General features: G+C 40.4%; 1 protein-coding gene across 12 annotated transcripts in view; it reads right to left on the bottom strand.

Annotated features, from left to right (window-relative positions):
* Positions 1-402: 402 nt before the first annotated feature.
* The window catches only part of IKZF3 (IKAROS family zinc finger 3), an 87362-nt gene continuing 67978 nt past the window's right edge, over positions 403-19786 (bottom strand). For 11 of the 12 annotated variants that reach the window (XM_023652591.2, XM_070227367.1, XM_070227366.1 and 8 more), the window contains 2 exons: positions 16093-16209; positions 3040-5688 (listed from right to left, as the gene is read on the bottom strand). In XM_023652591.2, coding sequence (XP_023508359.1) covers positions 4985-5688; positions 16093-16209 — 821 coding nt within the window. In that variant the 3' untranslated portion in view covers positions 3040-4984. Of the gene's footprint in view, positions 5689-16092; positions 16210-16323; positions 16672-19786 lie in introns of those variants that run through there. The other variant, XM_014740721.3, reaches the window with a different exon arrangement.

Raw genomic sequence — 19786 nt, 5'->3', positions numbered from 1 at the left:
AGTGAAGACCATTTCAGGAAACTCTAAGTTGCTTGGGAAATTAATGGTTGAGGGCTCATAGGACAGTAGGGGAGCAAAACTATTCTACTTCCCTGGCTGCAAAGCCGTGAAGTATCTGTAGCATGTGGTTAACTCACATTGGTTCTAAGGCTCAGCATGTTCTCTACTCTTATGCATTAAAAAAAAATGAAGGAAACTGCGTGTTAGAGATCAGTTGCCTCCACTGGCAGCTGAATGACTCTTATGGTCCTAGTATGGTCTTGAATATTTTCCATGTCTTTAAATCTAAATACAGTATATATAGTGGAAAATTTGCAACCATCCAACATAATTTCCCCCCTCCCCCCTCAAAAAACATAACGTTACTCAATAGACAAAATTACATAAAACCTCACAACATCCTTGGGAGGTAGACATTGTTATGACCTTACATTGTTTAATGAAAACATTAACATTCCAGTTTCAAATAACAACTTAATATCAATGTATAAGACAGTCCACTATTGTAATAGTCAGAGGAAACTTGCATCTAACTTCTTCAAAGTGCAAAGACCTTTTTATCATATTGATGGCATGCTGGGGTCCAGACTATATACAGCTTGGGTACACAGAGGTACAGTCTTGTGTTAAGAACTCAGAAAAGTGTAAAGCCTACACCTCTCTTCTAGGCTCTTGCAAGTCCACAGTCCTTAGAGGCAGCAGTCCCTAGCCCTGGGTTCGTGATCCTTCTCAGAACCGTTCAGTCTTTCGGCCTTAGAGAACAGAGTGCTATTGCTAGGATGGCTCAGGTTTAACCTTTGGTTTCAGGTCAAAATTGTCCTCTTTACAGGCACTTAAATCCCAAATCATTCTGCTTTTCTGAACTCTGCTTATAGCGATTCTCTGAACTATACTTCTGTTTGAGCACAAAAACAGCTCCCGATTCTTTAAAAGATGAGATATCACTGTAGATCTCTTCTCTTCTGCACAGCCTGATGCTATTTTCTAGGACAAAATTTTCGTCACTCCATTTTCTTTTCTCTCCTTGAGCTCACAAGTCCTAATTCTGAGTCTTTGTGAAAGAACTTGGACATCACTGAGGACTCAAATCTTGTGTCCTGGAGTCTCTTTTATTTTTGAGGAAGATTAGCCCTGAGATAACACCTGCTGTCAATCCTCCTCTTTTTGTTGAGGAAGACTGGCCCTGAGCTAACATCCGTGCCCATCTTCCTCCACTTTATATGTGGGATGCCTGCCACAGCATGGCTTGTCAAGCGGTGCCAAGTCCGCACCCGAGATCCAAACCGGCGAACCCCGGGCCGCTGAAGTGGAATGTGCGAACTTAACTGCTGCATCATTGGGCTGGCCCCCCAGAGTTTCCAAATCTCCACTAGAGACCTATTCTCAGTGGGATATACTTTAAAGCTAGGACTTAAAAAATTTAACATTTAACGTATCCATTACGGTCTTATTGCCTGCCCTGGGATATATATCAGAAGTACTGCTTTTTCCCTTAAAATATTCTAAACCTCCCATTTAGCGGGGGGGGGGGGGGGGGGGGGGCGAGGAGGGAAGGAGGGGGTGTATAAAGCAGAGTTGGAGAATAAGAAGAGTGACACAGAGGCTGTTTGGAAAAACTTCATGTTGATGTGAGATTTGTTAAGAACACAGTGTTTCAACTGAGTACAATTTTGTGTTTTTAAACATTTCTCTTTCCAAGAGAAATCTGGGGTCATTTTATATCTGGGCCTAATGATTACGGGCTAGCAAAATGTTAAGAGCTGCATTCAAAAGGTAATAAGTTCTGTCACTGACAAAGTCAGAAGCTGTCAGGAAAAGCTCAGAATGGGTAACATAGTATAAGATTAGCTAGCTTATCTATGTCAAGGCAGATCTCTTTTTGGGAGAATGACTTAAGGAATCTAAACACTGGTGGGTTTATTAATATTTTTTTTTTCCTGGTGGCGGGGGTCATGGAGGAGACACTTCTATTTAGTTCTGGGCCAGTAGAAAATACCTACGCAACACTCCAAACAGTGAGAAGGACCACCTGGAGAGCCAGTTCTCTTCCTTCTCTACCCTCACCCAGATTCTGTCACCTTGGCTGCAAGGGAACTCTTCATGGGTTTGGTTGTTTCTCCAATTGTGGCCTCCTGGGTACGTGGTGGTAGGCCTGCCTAATAAGAGGGTTGGTGGGAAATGAAGGAGAGAAGACCTACAAGGCTCACGTTCACAGGGACTCTGGCTGAGAAAGTAAATGTGCTGCCTGAAGCTGCTACACGAATTCAGTTTCCAAGAGGGTCAGATGTGAATCCTGATCCCGCCCTTCTCTCTAGGTATCTTGCTAAGATTCTCCTTCACCCACCCAGCAAGTGGGGGGGAGGAGGGCGTTAATTAGTATAAAGAGTACCTACAGAAGTGTTTACCTTTGAGGTGGTAACCACTATATACCACCTGGTTCAACTTTAAGAATGTGGAGTTTCCACATAAAAATTTTCTCTAGACTTGACATGCCTCAACCTAGACTCAGAATGCTACAATGAAAGTGCAGCCTTTGTGAGTGGTCACCCCACTCAGAAAACTGACCTCAGAAGAATGGAAATCATTCAGAAAATCTATTAGTCACAGGGAAAATGAGGGTCATATCTACAAAGAGTCCCCAGGTTAGTGGGATGGTCCTTAGTTTCACTATCTTAAGGTGCAAAAGATGGTCTCTTCAGCAGACTTTCCCACTAATCTGGTGGAAATGCTTGGTTTCCCTAGCTTTCTTTCCTACTAGTCCTTGCTTCCAAATTCTCTTTCTTTTGTCTGCTGAAGAGTCAACAGGATGTGTGATGTTTTAAGAATATAATAAGCAGCTCCTCTTTCACAATGGGTATAAGCAACCTGGCATGGCTTGGAGCCTACGATTACGGAAATACAGTGATACACTGAAGACTACACACTGAAATACAGCTAGTCTTTTAGCTGAAATCTCAAACATGTTGGGACTGTTGCCATGGAATTTCACAAAATCTTTTTTCCTGAGACAGACGCCATGCTACAAAGAAGGATAAGCCATTTGTGCAGTCTGAGGTGGAACATTTTAATTACTGGCAGCACATGAACGAGTTGAGTTTGAACCTAATGCGTGAGCCCTTTCGAAATATCAAGGCAGATACATAAAACACTAATCTGCTAGGAATTTGGGATTCTTGGCTCTGGTAGAAATGTTCACAAAGCTGACTCTTAATTTGTAAATAGGCTCCATGAAGTTGTCCCTTGAAGCAGAATTTATTTTCCCTAACAGAAGTTCTTAAAAAGGGGAAAAAAAAAAAAAAGCCTTTGGCAAGCAGCTGCAGGTGCCAGTTTGTGTGTACACTTTGGGGCAAGATCAAAATACCTTCCTGTTTTTTGTTCCTCCCCACCATCCTCTTCACATTCACAACTCAGTGGTTAAAGGAAAAACTTAACAACAGCTACCATTTTCACACCAAAGAAATGTGAAACAGATAATTCATATACATACTCTTCTGCTTAATATCCATACATTAAGAGGCTTAAAAGTTAACTGTGGTTACTGCATAATCACATAAATGTAAAGCTGGAAGGGACCTTACAGAATGTCTGAATTCAACTCTTATTTTACGGTTGAGGAAACAGTCTTAAGAATTAAGTGGTCTGCCCAAAGTCATACAACTAATTAGTGGCAAATATGGAATTAGCAAACCGATTTTGTGACCCCTATTCCAGCGCTAATTTTGTAGTTATCACAGTGCTCTTCCTTGATAGCATGTCCCATAACTCACGGTAAGATGACTGATACATCTGCAGAACCAAGATTAGACTTTCAGGAATCTTTGTGGGACACAGCAACTCCACTGAAAACCGGGGGGAAAACCCCAACCTGTCTGATGGAGGAGAACCCGTCCGCAGAGGTGCTCCCCTCCTCACCCCATCATGAAGTTCAGCTCTGATCTAAACAGCACTCATGGCATCTGTCCCTGATTCCTCTCCTGTGGGGAAGGGGACACTAAGTCACACTTTTTGGACTTTCTGGTATTTTTTGTCAAAAAAATCTTTGGCGAGTTTGCTTTGGGTCTGTACACCGATACTCCATGAAAGAGACCAAGAACTTCAGGTAGCTGGGTTTTTTTTCCCCCGGGTGGTGGTGCTGAAGCATTTCACCCTTCAGAGCCCAGTTCTGCCAGTCTTGATTACAAGAAATGGATGCCATCACCACAGTGGACAACTTCCTGGAGTTTCAATGATAGTCTATATTTAAAACCATTGGGTCTCCTGGTATAGAATTTCCCCTATAGACGACTGGTTTAGCCCAAAGCAGCTTTTAATTGGAGATGGGAGGGTAAAGGGTAGAAGCAGAAGTATCATCAGATGACTTCTTCTTTTTTGGTTTGTGTGATAAGAAATGGATCTGATGCTCGGAGACTGGGGTCTTCAGTTATTGGTAACAGATGCTTATCTTATTGCTGTTCTTTTCCTTATTAATAGACTATAATTTGGAATGGGGAGATTATATCCTAACCCTTCAGCCTTGTGTTAAGTGCAGAAAGGCAAGGCTTCCCAGCAAGGTCAGCTGGTCAGCTCTTCTTCTCTGTGGTCCTGGGCATATGACCAAAAGGCTTTTCCATATATGGCTGATGAATCTCAGAAAGAATGTCTCATGCAGCACAACCAGGGGATTCTTCTGACTCACAACAAACTCCAAGGAAGGCCTGCTCTGTTGCTGCAAAAGATAATGACTAAATACTTCATTGGCTTTTAAATATAAAATTCAAGTCCTTGATGGGAAAACAAAAGTTTCACAAAAGTAGTAACATGACATATCTGCAAACAATTTCTGAATGAACTCAGCGTTTCTCTGTTGCCCATGTGAATATGACCCTTTGGATGCTAAAAATGGTACGGAAAGGAGCTTGGAACTGAGTTTATTTTGAGAGTGATTTATCAGTTTTTAAGAATGATGTTCAATGCTCAGGCGCAAATCATCTCTGGGACCAGATGTTCACTTCAGTGTGGCTCTGTGTTCTCCTCTGGCAATGTGAGACGAGAACTCATACCGATCATGGCTTCGATATCCACACATGTTACACTCAAAAGGGTCACGAAAGCCGTGGCAACCCATGTGAATAGTGAACATCACATAATCCAGGAAGAGGACTCGACAGTGGTCACACCGATACACATCCATCACCTCTCCTTCTTTGTTGATCACTTTGATGGAGTCTCTTGGGCAGATGGGTGGGGGCTTGAGGAGTTCATAAGAGCGGGGGACCTCCTTCAGAAGTGGCATCCCATTGCGGACTCGAGGAGGGACCATGTGATTTTGCTGGTAAGTGTGATTCTGGCGTTCTTCATGGTTGCTGTCAGTGTCCGTGGAGTCATGGCCACTATTATTGGGGGAAAGGCCTCTTTCAGAAGGCAGGCCCTTCTCTGACAGGTGGATGCTCTTCTTTTCCAGGTCTTGGGGAGCACCATTCGGCATCTCAGCACGGGTGAGGGCTATGGGATACATGCTGCTGATAACTGGCACCATCTCTGATGTGGGAGCAGGTGGTGTCTGGACTAAGGGGCGCAGGGCTTCGGCACCGAGATAGCTGATGGCGTTATTGATGGCTTGGTCCATCATTCGGGTCTGTATTATCTCACTCTCCTTCTCGTACATATAGCTGGGATTATAGTTGACATCAAAGCAGTGGCGCTTGTCACCTAGAACAAGTTAAAGAAAGAGTTACAAAAGGAACAACACAAAGGCAGAGAGTTTGTAAAATTATTTTCCAGAGTCCTTGAAAAATGAGGAAGGACGTGTTGCCTGCTCAAGAACACCAGCCCAGGCAGAATGGTTCCATACGGTGCTGATGTCTCAGGGGACAGTGGTTGACAGCACGTTTAGCCAGTCAAAATAAATTAAGCCAGCAGGCAAAAGGGAGAGTCAGAGATGTCATTAAGTTGAGGCTATAATGTGATTGTTTCCACTGCTCATGTCAGAGGGGAACCCTGGAGAAAAGGAAGCAAGAGAATACTAGGACGGGATTTAGAGGAGGCAAGGGAGCTACTACTATGCAGGAGCATGGGGGCCTCTGTACTTCTGCTGTTCGTGAACTCTTACGATGCAGTCAATTCCCAAACTCTTATTTTCCTTGTTATTTTCTGCTCGTAATACTAGGGAGCCAAGGGGACAGAAGTGCTGCAAAAAGTGGGGATGGTCAGCGACTAGCCTCTTTAAATAGCTACAGAGGTGGAAAAAATAGCCCCCCAAACTCCAACTTAACACTCCCCAAACATGTCAGTCACCAGAATGACTGAGATTTAAGTAAAAGAGCTTCAAATGTAGAAAGTTTTAGAAAAGCTCCCTTGATGAAAGATCATGAACTTTGTCCCTTTCATAAAGCGTGTTATTCTTCTTTTGCTTGAAAAAAATATATCATTGATACATATATGATCATTAGGGCCTATCTCACACTTAACTGAAAAATTTATTTGTGGTCACCCTTTCCTACATCTCATGTCAAACTGCTGAGAAATTTTGAAAACAGAGTTTAGCCACCTTCAGGGCGTGTGGGTGTTGTGTGTTAGAAAACAGAGGCTCTCTGGCCACAGGGAAGGCAGGAGCAGGGTCTGCACTGATGGCAGATGTGCTCAGTGGTGAGCAGCTGGTAGAGAGAAGAGAAAGCAGGGAGGATGTGTCAGGTGCTGGAAGTGAGGCTAAGGTTACTTTTGATGCTCTTTCATTCTGTAGACATTGGACTCTGGAGAGATTTGCTGAACCACATCTGCTTTTCTATAACATTTCCTAGGCATGTTGTGGTTCTAAAACTTGTCACTGCCATACAGGAAAGAGTTCAGTAATGAAAAAACACAGGAAAACAAAAGGATTGGACGAACCAGTTCCTGCTCTTGAGGTGTTTCCAACCTAGTGGGAGAAAAATAAGACCTATATATATGGAATTGGAGAAAAATAAATGACAAAAGTTGTGAAAGGGCTGCCATGCTCTATGGAGGCCTTTGACTTTATTCTAAATGCCAAGTTTGAGGCATTAAATATGTCATCTGTAAACAGAATTATAAGGGCAAGGTACAAATTGTATATTTAAATATTAAGAGAATGCAAAAATTCAGGAGTACTTGGGGAAGGGAAAGCATTCTCAGAAAACGTAAATTTTGAGGAGGGTCTTGATGCACTGGTAGGATTTAGATTTTTGGAGAGGTAGAAGAGACATCCTAATTGAGGGAGAAGCATGAGTGAAGGCAGAGCAGTGGGACTATACAGGACACAAGCAGGGAAGACTAAGAGAGTTGGCTATAGCTATATCAAGAACTATGAAATAAAGTATTTCTCAAATTTTACTTTTTCCTTCACATTCTGCAATATTCACACACCAGGGTAGTGTGGTGGTTGAGAACTTGATTTGATGCTGGCTCATCAGTTACTAGTTGCGTGATCTTGGGCAAGTTATTTAACCTGTCTATGGCTCCATGTCCTCATGTAAAATGGGGATAATAATTGCATCTACCTCACAGGGTCACTAGTAAGCGCTTACAGCAGTGCCTGGCACGTAGAAAGCACTTGGTAAATGGTAGGGTTTTTGTTTTGTTTGAATCAGCTCACATTTTCTTTCTTTCTTTTTTTGCTAAAGTAAATTTGCTTTTTAAGGAAACTTTATAATCACTAACATAAACAGAGAACCAGAATCACTTGCCACAAATTGAAGGTATATGAAAAATAAAGAGAGCACAACTAGAAGGACCTACAACTAGAATATACAACTATGTACTGGGGGCCTTTGGGGAGAAGAAAAAAAAAGTTTCCCATAATTGTGGATTTGTAAAAGAAAATAAATAAAGACAATGAAACAGAGCACTTTATTAAATTTTGATCAGATTCTACTATGAGTGCTTGGAGACGAAGATCCCCTCTCTCTTTGTTAAAAACAGAGATTACCAAGTATGAGATTAGTTAAAGACCACTAACTTCAAATTAAGTCTAAATCTTTCTCGTTGGTGTAATCAGGGAGATTGAAAGAGAACTAAAAAGAAAATAATTTTCTTGGGGCCAGCTCTGTGGCCGAGTGGTTAAGTTCACGCGCTCTGCTGCGGCGGCCCAGGGTTCGGATCCTGGGAGCGGACATGACACCACTCATCAGGCCACGTTGAGGCGGTGTCCCACATCCCACAACTAGAAGGACCTGCAACTAAGATATACAACTATGTACCGGGGGAGTTTGGGAAATAAAGCAGAAAAAAAAAAAAAGATTGGCAAGTTGTTAGCCCAGGTGCCAATCAAAAAAAAAAAAAAAAAAAAGAAAATAATTTTCTTGCCTGGTGGATCAAGGTTTTTAAATACCCTGTGGGCCTCCTGGCATTCTGCTTTTCACATTTTGGGAGATACTGAAAAAAGATAACACATGGTAGGACCAAATGAGGGGCATTCTGAATGACCCACCATAGGGTTTGGATTTGAACAAACAGCAAACTGTTACGTACCCTTGGGCAAAGGAGGCTTGTGATCAAAATTTATTTCAGGATATTAATGTAACAGCAATGTGTAAGATGGACCAGAACAGTGAGAAACTGGAGCTAGAAAGACCAGCTAAAAGATCTAATCTAATCAGATGGATTTGTCATGCATCCCCACTACCTTAAAGCCAATGTGACAGATTCTAGACAAAACCTGAGAGAAAAAATATGCACAGCAAAACACCCTGCCTTGGCAACTCAATAAAAAGCAACAGAAAAGTAGATCTTGGCCAAAGTAATCAATGGTTCTTATTTTCAACTTCCAGATTGGATACATCTTTGATCAAGAGGAAGAATGAGGCTGAGAACATGAAAGCCAGCTCAGGTCACAAATATTCATTCCCCTGAAAGTGACACAGAAATGATGAACTTTGGTTTCTTGGCCTTTTCAAGGTTTTTGATGATTTTCCAGTGTGGCCAGCTCTACTCAACTCCCCAAATACCAGGGGGTCCTTGAGAATCTTTTTATCTTTTCACCTAACAGACAAGCTCCAGAAAGTTTCCGGGGTGGGGCAGGCACATCACAAACTCTGCTTTTATCCTTTCTCCCAAGAGTTTGCTTTACTTAACTAGGCCTATAATTTCAGAACCTATACCACCTGCAGCATATGTCAGAAAACAGCTGAGTGCTAAAGTTGTAACAGGCAAAACATTAAGAGGAAAATAAACCCCTGGATGAGTGGAAATATGTGACTGAGTTCTGTGGTTAAGGCAGACCATCGTTCATTGTTAAGAGGATGGGAGAGCCTCAGATCTTCACGTGCACGCAACCTGCAATCATCAGATCCCCTCATCTCTGAGTTACGGTAACTTGAGTAGTGCAGATGATTATCAGTCACCTGTAGACACGATGACTCAATGTGTATGAAACTCAGAAGGGGTAAGCTACAGTAATTGAAAAGCCAAAAGCTCACGTTTCTTTAGTAACACACTCATAAAAAAGGTTAGTCAAACCACAAGAGTGTAACTGCTCCCAAACCTGCATGGCGCCTCTAGTCCAGTTTCTAGTCAAAATTGTACCACACCTTTGAATGATTAATGATAGCAGCTTCAGGCTAAATTAGAGGTTTTCTTCCAATGAAAATATAAGCGGCAACAGCAAGTCCTAAGTTTAGATACCAAGGCTGTCTGGTTGGGCCATTCCCTACCTGTGATTCTTTTTAAAGGTGCCAATCCTTAATATCCATGCTTTGGTAACTCTGAGCAACCGCCTGACCTGAATTGCTGCCATGTGGTGAGGGCATATGATTGTTGGCTTCTAGGTGCGAGCTTGGAATTACAAAATCACAGTCTAGAGATAAAAGGGACCTTAACTGAGCATGTGGATTCAGACCTCTGCCTCTGGGGTCAAAGGATAAGATCCACCACCCTAATCTGTTTACTTCTGGTCTTTATACTTCACAGTTCCTAGCCCTGTGCTTTATACATAATACTAATAAGAATAGCTACTATTTATTGAGCCCCTACTATAAACCCAGTGCTGTCTTAGGTACTTCATATATTGTCTCATTCTACCTAAGATGAATTATCATTTCTTAGTCAGATGAAGAATCTAAAGTGTAAACATGTTGATTAACTTTCCAGTTACCCAGTTGGTAAATAGAGAACTAGAATGCAATCCAAGGCCCCATATATCTCAGTATATGTTCGAGTGTTAACTGCTGTTTCCCAGCTGCTACCGTGCCCATGGCTGCACAATCCTACCACTGGCAGTGACTTCAGATTCTTTGTTGGGATGGTTCCCATATGCAGTGGAAAAGCAACTGTGCTTTGTTCCATATGGACTAGCACATGCATTCAAGAAATGTCTATAATGCACAGAGTTGTTCCAATGTCTATAAAGTGCTTACAGAGTGCTTGGCATATGTAAGCACTCAGTAAGTGATATATTGTTATTATTATTATTATAATTATATGCCTCACACCATGTTAGGTGCTTTGAGGAATATAAATATAACTGCAATCCAATAGGAGATGCAGCATTTACGCAATTTCATTATAGATCAGTATCCTTAATGCTATGCGGTGGAACAAAGTATAGAGTAGCCAAGAGAGCAGAGAGAGGAAAATACAGACCACTTCTCAAATGTGCCACCTGTAACATGGGTAAATATTAATCTATGCTTTTCTTAAAGTCTTCCTATAATCTGAGGTGGTGGTAGTGATGATGGTGGAGACAGTCATATATATCACAAAAAGCAGAGTGTTAAACTTGCCTGAGTGCAGAAGGAGGACAGAACCGAGAGAGCTCAGCAGAGTATTGGGAATGTGGACCATGTGTACTTTTTTTTGGGCAGGGGGAGATTCACCCTAAGCCAACATCTGTTGCCAATCTTCCTTTTCTTTTTTTAATTCCTTCCCCGCCACCCCAAAAGGCCCAGTAGATAGTTGTCTATAGTTTAAGTTCTTCTGGTTCTTCTATGTGAGCCGCTGCCACAGCATGGCTACTGACAGATGAGTGATATGGTTCTGCGCCCAGGAACCAAACCCAGGGCCGCAGAAGCAGAGTGCGCCAAACTTTAACCGCTAGGCCATCCGGGCTGGCTCCCACGTGTACTTTTAAGGGCAGATGTGAGGGAGGGCGTTCCAGACAGAGCGCACGGAAAGAACGATTACATAGAAGTGGAAAAGTATTACATAGAAGTGGGAGTAGTTCACTGTGGCTGAATTAAAGGATCAGTTGGCTGAAATGATAAAATTAGAAAAGGTAAATTGGAAACAGATTGCGGAAGGCTCAGAACGCTTGAGTGGTTTGGATTTTCTTCCAATGGGGAGCCTTTGAAAGGTTTTTTTGAAGAGGGGAGAAAAATGATTTGAACATTAGAAAAATAACACAATTCCAATATTACAGTCATCATGATGGGTTAATGTGAAATATTCAGGTTTTCTTTAAGTCTTTAAGTTTCTTCGAGTCACTTAAATATATTTGCTGCTATCTTCATACAATTTCTCATGTGTATTATCACTTACTCTTACTGCAAGCACATGTCAAAAAAAAAAAAAAAGGCAGGTAAGTAGGGTAAGTGGAATATCTGATGATAATTATGGCTCTGATCTCAATCTTATTGAGACTAAAGTGACTAACACTTCTTCCAGGAGGACGAAAGCAGAGGGGAGCCACAGAACAAGAAGCAGGAAGGAGGAGAGAGAACAGAGAGAGCTGTGGGGGTGGTGGTGAGGAAAACTGAGCTGGAGACCACATTTTGTTGCTGCAGAAGCCTTTGTCCTCTGAGACACTGTGAAGTGCTATTTGGATGTCATCTGTCCTGATGGAGTCACCAGTGGAAGACAGTTCTTTTCTCAAGAAAACATACCCTTGAGAGAGAATGACTGCCCTTCTTCAAGGACTTTTCTCCCACTAGCTTTCAATGACTAGCCTCCTCCCTGTCCAAAGCCCCCAGATAGCAGACATGACATGCGTTGCTGTGGCTGACCTCCCAGAGAAGCTTTCTTGTGCTGCAGAAGCAGACTTATGCTGCACCACTTTATAGACCTAGGTTCTGGCCCTGCTCTGTCACCTACCAGCTGTGTTTCTCCATCTTTCCCATCCTTCTTCCCTCCTTGGTAAAAGAACTTCACTGGGTGGCTCTGAATCTCTCTTCAAGTTCTAAAATGCTATGACTTTGTAATGCTCATAGGATAATGGATTTCAGCCCTTTGGGAAGGGGTAGGAGAAGATACTTTTTGCTCTTAGAAACAGGTATTAAAACTACTTCCTGTCACTCTGTTAACCAAAGCAGACAATCTCTCATTAGTTACTTCACGGGGTGAACAGAACTGACGGTGTTTGTTGAAGTGTCAAAACCTCATTAACATGTTTACCACGGGTAAGTGAGATCTTTTTTCATGTTCTTTTCAACATGAAAACTTCCTTTGATAAAGTAATACACAGAATTAAAAAAATAAGGAGATGCTATGGTAACCACTTTGGTCTGAATAACACATCTGTTTATGGAGAAAGAATGAAAATCAGAAAAAGAAATATAGTCACTTTCCTCCTCTCTCCAGGAAAGAAACCTGGCCTCTGTTTTGAGCCAAGGATTTGAAGATGGACTAGTTAGAAGTATAGTCAAATAGTTTATAACAAGAAAACAGCACTGAGAGAAAGGACAACCCCTAAAAGGGTTAGGTGCTAAAAGTAAGGTCTTGTCCTTTGAAAAGAACAACTAAGCATTACTTTGATGATGTTAAGATGCTGATTTCCAATGAATGTGGGTCAATTTATTTCGCATTTTACAGAAAGGGATACAAAATTTCTTGGAGAATGAGGGAAAAAATGACTTTATTTTTCTCCTACTTGGGCAACTTAATTTTACTCTTACTCTTCAAGAGGCATGGTTTTGTGTTGCTAAATGCATTTAGACTTAACCCAATCCGTCCCTCTTCCTCAGTTCACCTCTAATGGATGAAAAATGCTACCTACTGGTAATTATCTCTAGCCTGCTGGGAAATTAACAGGCTGACCTAATGGTGTAATTTCACCTTTCTCCTCACAGTTCAAGAGGTCAGGGAAGCCAAGGTAGGTCTGAGTGCTGTGCAACTGTCAGCAAGGATTAAAGGGAGTGACTCATCTTCCTTCACACTTTACCCATTGCCATTTCCCTGGCAGCTGAACCTTTTCAGAAAATGGTGCCTTGGAGAGGAAATATAGGAGAGAGAAAAGAAGAGGAAGGAAAACATTAGCCCCATATGTTTTATATCACTTCATCCCATACACTGCACAGTGTCATAATATTCCTTCCCCCCCCCTTGATATTACTGGTTTTTATCAAAAAGGTTGATTCAGTTAAATGATTAAAGGAGTTTCTTTAATTAAAAAAAAATCTCTAAAACAAAGATTCAGGATATAAGCCAATGTTAGACAATTAGAACAGTATTCAGGGACAAGAATGTCAGGCACAGTTGTCCCTGGATATCCATGAGAGATTGGTTCCAGGACTCCCAAGAACACCAAAATCCCCGGATGCTCAAGTCCCTTATACAAAATGGCGTAGTATTTGCATATAACCCACACACATCCTCCCATATACTTTAAATCATCTCTAGATTACTTATAATACCTAATACGATGCAAATACCGTGTAAACAATTGTTATACTGTATTGTTTAGGGAATAATGACAAGGAAAAAAAAGTCTGTACATGTTCAGTACAGACACAACCATTGTAGGCCTTTCCATCCAAGGTTGGTTGAATCCTTGGATGTGGAACCCAGATACAGAGGGTCAACTGTATATGGCAGGAGCACTATAACGATATCTTGATGAATAAATGGACATAAGAGCAAATAAACAAGTAGTAATGCCCTAAGTAAACTATATGAATGTTGAGCTAATGCCGTTGTTTTATAGATTCTCACACTTAACAACTTCCTAAAAAAGACTAAAATATATGATATAGTTCATAACATAAACACCATGCCTGTACAGCCTCGAGAAAAAAGTTATCTGAAGTTACACATATGGGCTTATAAACACAAAGCAGTATTCATAATTGCTGCCTTTTCTAATTCACCTCACAGACTTGTAGACTGATAGAGCTGGGAGGTGCCTTCCTGATCACTTCATCACCTATGCAGTCTCCTCACTTCACAGATGAGTAAACAGAGGTCCAGAAAGGTTATGTGATTTGTCTAAACACACACTGTTAAGAAATGACTGAGCTAGAATCGGAATCTGGGTCTTTTGGCTTCTAATCCAGTGCCCTTCCTACTGCACTATACCACAATTGACCAAAAAAATTCCCCTAATTATTCGGGGCCCTGAAGCCCTGAAGTTGCTACCTCAGCTCAGATCAAGAACTAATTCTACTGGGTCTGATTCTAGCACAGAGAGAACTTCTGATGGTTCAGAAGATGACGGAAATCAGCACCTACAAGATCAGCATCTCTCATGAGTCTGGAAACACAGGAGTGAAAATGCTCTGGTCACAATGGTAATAAACAGATGGAATGAATCCCTGACACAACAGGCAAATGGCATGGAGTTGGACAGATGAACCATGTTTTTAAACCCATGAAAATACCAAAGCAACTTAGATTAAGTAGGGGTTTAGCTCACCCATAGGTTTAGGGCAGCTGTAAGAACGAGGGACCTTCTTTCATATTTTAGTTCTCTTAGACCAAAATGTATTGACCATAACTCGACTGAAATTGTCACTTTACTTTTTTTTTGCTCATCTCTCCCCATGTGCCTCCACACATCAGCTTCAGCCATTTCTAGAGTCAAAACTTTCCCCAAATTAAATTACACTCAAAACACAGAGTAACAATCCAAGCTTTCTTTTGTACTCCAGTCATAAAGTTTTCACATAAGTAAAGCTCAAAAGATATGAGCAATGTTTTCAGAGAATGTCTTGGAATCACAATTGGTCCATTGTGCCTAAACTCCCTATGGAAGTCACTACATGCTCCCTGACATTTCTCACCAAGGAGAGAGAAGATGGTCAGGAGGAGGGGATCTCTAAACTGAAATGCACGCACTTTAGTCTGACACAATTTATTCTTAAAGTGACTAAAATGGTACAAAAAGTTGTCAGCTAATCAAAATAAAATAAATAAGCATAAATACCAAGCTAGGTAATTTTGAAATATATGGGTTCTTTCAATATATCTCTATAATTCACATAAAATGCCTACCTGTAAAAAAACTACAGAATAAAATTTAACCAGATTTAAAAACCAGGCAGGCAGTTAGTATCTATAAAAGCTATTGAAAAGAATAAACACAAAAGGACTGAAGAAATCAATAGCAGCAAGTAGCTTTGGAAAAACAGATTTCTAAAATATTATTGGTATTGAGGGAGGTCTATTTTCACGTGATAACTATTTTTGTTTGATATCACTGACTTTCAATTTATAGAAAAACTGATACATTCAATTCAGCTGCCTACTTCACAAATACAAATCTATTTTAAATATCATGGTCACATTTATGTAAACATCTGGGAGAGTTCAACAAAATATCTCTGCCATTTGGCAGTCCTAACACTTTTCATGGACGTAATTATTTCTTAGCCCTCTCATTCTGCTGTATTTTTTGACAACGTGAAAACCAATGGCATAAAAATTAATTCCAGTAAGACAAATGATTAAATCAAACCCTGTTATTTAAATTTGTGATTTCCCAACCACTTTCTCTTAAAGCCAACTCTCAATCAAATTCAAGAAAATATGGCAATACATTTTAGAGCATGAAAAAAGGTTGAGCATGATAACGGAACCAAGTTGTAAAATACAATTACAAAAGATTACAAAAATGCTATCTCAAACATCTTACTGGTGTAAATTGCATAAACTCTCTCATGCAACATATGTCATTCAGAATAAAGAGGAAGGAACAGCATTTTTAACACCAACTCCGTTTAGGGAATTGGATACCAAATACTCCCATCTTCAATAGATTCTTTAGTTAAAATATTTTATTCTATTTGCTCTAGTTATCAAAATGAATAACAAAGAATAAAAAGTGTACAATGGAAAACAAATTACCTTATTTTAACAGAGATTAATCTAGGAAGGGCCTGTGTAGTAATCATTCTATGTTATCTCATTCAAACTATCTGCTAACAACAGCAGGAAAAAGGGTTGTATTCTTACCAATGAATTTCTGAGGCATTGAGCTTTTTCGTTTTGCCACATTGCTTGCTAATCTGTCCAGAACGAGAGCTCTTTCACTTCCCATCTCTGCTTTGATGTGTCTTGCCTCCACACTTGCTGGTTTGGAAAAATGTAAAAAGAAAAGGGAAAAGAACACGTTGGTAAATGGGGAGAAAAGGAAATAAACTAGAAGGAAAAGTGTCAGAGGTCTGATGCACACTCTGTTGTTACCTGTTATTACTGCTCAGATTCTTGCCTGGGGTACCTGCTGTGGTCACTGAAGCCAGCACCAGGGCACATTCAAATCTTGCAGTCTTATGCTGAGATGGGAAAGCCCGACCCATCCCCAACCAGTACCTTCATTAGCAAGAGGAAGTATTAAATAAACAGCCTGGACGTGGTTGGCTGCAAAAAGATAGATAGAAGGAGATCTTCTAACCCCGGATCAGCCTTCTTTCTGATTCTGAGTAACTGCGTGTGACACCTGCAGACTGATATAATTCTTCTTAACAACTTTGAAAAAAAAGTATGGTGCCCCAGATTTACTGCTCTGTTTATGTTAATAGCACTTTTGAAAATAGACACTTACCCAGATAGCAAGAAATCTACTCAGTGATTTGTGTATTGAAATTTTGAGTGGTTTTTTTCTTTTTTTTCTTTTCCAGCATGCTCCTTTCAGTTCCTATCTTTTAAATTCTATTTCTCTGGGCTCTGCATTTTCTGTTTCATATGCTCTTCACATTTCAAAATTGTCTCAGTTAAAATTTCCCTGAGCAACACTTCTGTCTTGAAATTAAAGAGCAATTTGTATAATGCATCTTTATTATATTTCTAATGAAAAATATGAATAAAAACTGCCGAAGATTATGGTCTAATTGTCAGTCCACAAATAGACTTTCAAGTGGTGTAGGCCTGTGGTTCTCAGACCTACCTGAACATTAGAATCACCTGAAGAGCATGTAAGACACACCTATGCCCAGGCCTCCCCTTCAGATCAATTAAATCAGGATCTCTGGTGTAGGGGCCTAGGCAACAGTATTTTTAAAGCTCTCCAGATGATTTTAAAATGCAGTCAGAACTGACAATCACTAGAAGAATATATAAATAGTTCCAACGTCTAATCAACTAAACACTAAGTTGGAATAAATATAACATAGTTTACCCTGGTACAGCAGGCAGTACCCAAAAAGAGTTCATGACTCAAGTTCAAAGAGATACGAGCTGCTCTAAATATAAAGCTTTAAATTTTAACACATGATACTAGTCCAAGCTAGGGATCAGCAACCTTCTTCTGTAAAGGGCCAGATAGTAAATATTTTAAACTTTGTGGGACACATATAGCCTCTGTTCCACATTCTTTGTTGTTTTTCCTGACCCACCACCCTTTAAAAATGTAAAAACCCCTGTGTACAAACAGGCCGCTGACTGCATTTGGCCTGAGGGTCATAGTTTGCTCACCCCTGCCCTAAACAAACATATTGTGATGCTACAAACAATTCCCCCTGGTTTATAATAAGCATTTTAGGAGGTCCAAACAAAAATGAAGTATCTACATTTCTAATATCGCTAAGGAAGAAAAAATTGAAATTAGTTTAAGGGACTAGAGTAGAAAGCAAGTGATGATTGCAGAACGGAATTTTTTTTCCAAATATAAACATACAAGTCTAGGAATTGTCAGTGATCCTGCTGTAGGTGAAGAGTTTTCTGTGTGAGGAGATTCTAATATACAAAAATAATGTCACAAATTCCATGATCTCTCAGACATTGAATACCACAGATGGACGTGCCCAGAAAGAAGAAAGCTGGCCACCTCTGCAGTAAATGAGAGACAGAGAAAGATGTCCTTGGCAAGACTGTTAAGTATGACCAGAGTGAGAGAACCAAAGCCAAATCAGAAAAAGAGAATGCAAGGTATTCAATATCTTTCATTTTATTATTAGTATCTTTTTGGTTTTGTTTTTAAAATTCTATGTATGCAAGTCTTACACAATAAATTATAAAGCTCAGGGTTTTTTAAATTCAGGAATAAAATGAACTCTGGCTCCAAAAATGAATAAACAAAGAGGATGATGGTAATGACCATATTTACTAGACTTTGTCAAAAATAATTCTATGCTCTAAAGAAATAAATCCCAGCCTCCAATTTAAACTATTAACAACACTGTTTGTCTAAATGTCTAAACAATAAGGGTCAGAATAAGGGGCCCGGGCAGCTTTTGGGCTCGTGGTAAAGCACTGCAACTTTGTCTGACCAACCGTTGTAAATAACTGGCACTTTAGTGACAGGACTCTGCTATTGAGCAAAGTGGGTCAAATTCTGTCCAGCACAGGGATAGGTTTAAATGACCAAACAGGAAACTATTATATATATATTATTTCCTTTCACACAAACCACCACCAGATGTGGCACTACCCAGAGCCCCAAGAGCAGAGAGATGAAAGACAAAGGTCTGGGATTTGAAATAAGTTCCTGAGGCTGTTATAAGGAGGCGTTTTCTTAGAAGCATCGGAGAGGCAGCTAAATTTGTGCTTTGGGAACATTCATTCTGGTTTGAGCAACTTTGAGAGGATTAAATCCTGGGAAGGCTCCCCTTCCATCTTGTATTTATTACCAAAAAGATTTATAGCGAAATGAGAATGAAAAAACAGTACTCTGGGAATTTTTAACTTTATCCCCATTTTACCGCTATTCTTACTCGTCTGTGGCAGTCACTCCTCAAATGGCTCAGTCGTCACCCAGAGATTTATCTGTTCAGTCCCAGCACTTACTGCAAGCATTATGCTGCCTGCCTAGTTTTCCCACCTGCCTCGTGGCAGTCACTGTCTACATTTTACCTAAGTCACTATCAGTTCCCACAAACAGCTTTCTGAGGACACACACTCAATATCCTCTATATTTGGGAGGATGCTAAAGTGGGGATACATTGACCTAAATAACGTAATTAGGGCATGTCACTAAATGGCAACCTTCCGAGATAACATCACTTTTCATCCCTGGTTACTCACCAAGCTTGTCTTGACAGTCATTTCTAGATAATCTTACTCTGTAGATCAGTGACCAAATGCCTGACATTTAAAAAGATAAAATTCTGGAGTGTTTATGGATAGACAGATAATTTGAGGCATAGGTGAAGACTTTCCCATTTCCACAACTCTGGTTATAGTGAAAGAAATCCTCTAAAACTCATCTAGAGGGCTCCATCAACTCACACTCTCTCTCTGGATTCTTCACTCAAAACATAAGCTCCAAGACCCCAACCCTCACTGTATATGTGAACACACTCCAGAGATTAAGTTAGTCTTTACTCAGTTAACTGTATATTCCAATTGGCAAGTTACGCAAAGGTTAAAATTTCATTTGAATATGGTGCACTCTCATTTTCTTTTCCAAACTGTTAGTCTTTTGCCTTGCAATTGTTGGACAGCTGCTACACAATGCCACTAAATGAGCACTCTTTAAAACACAAAGAAATGCTTTGGAGTTAGACAATCTCTTTGGGATTATAAGGAGTTTAGGCAGTACACTGAAAAGAAAAAAAGGACTACTGGCTTTTGGTCCTCTGCTTCAACTTTAAGACCCAACTGTCTATTTATACAAATAGTCTAGACTTGTTATCTTGCCACATCATGTCTCAGAAATGTAAGTGGAGGGAAACCAGTTTGGCAAGATAGTAAGGGAACAAGATAATGGGTT

This window comes from Equus caballus, chromosome 11 (assembly GCF_041296265.1).
Source record: "Equus caballus isolate H_3958 breed thoroughbred chromosome 11, TB-T2T, whole genome shotgun sequence".
Lineage (NCBI taxonomy): Eukaryota > Metazoa > Chordata > Mammalia > Perissodactyla > Equidae > Equus > Equus caballus.
Note: the sequence above shows the minus strand (reverse complement) of the source record. Positions and strands in the feature narration are given on the sequence as shown.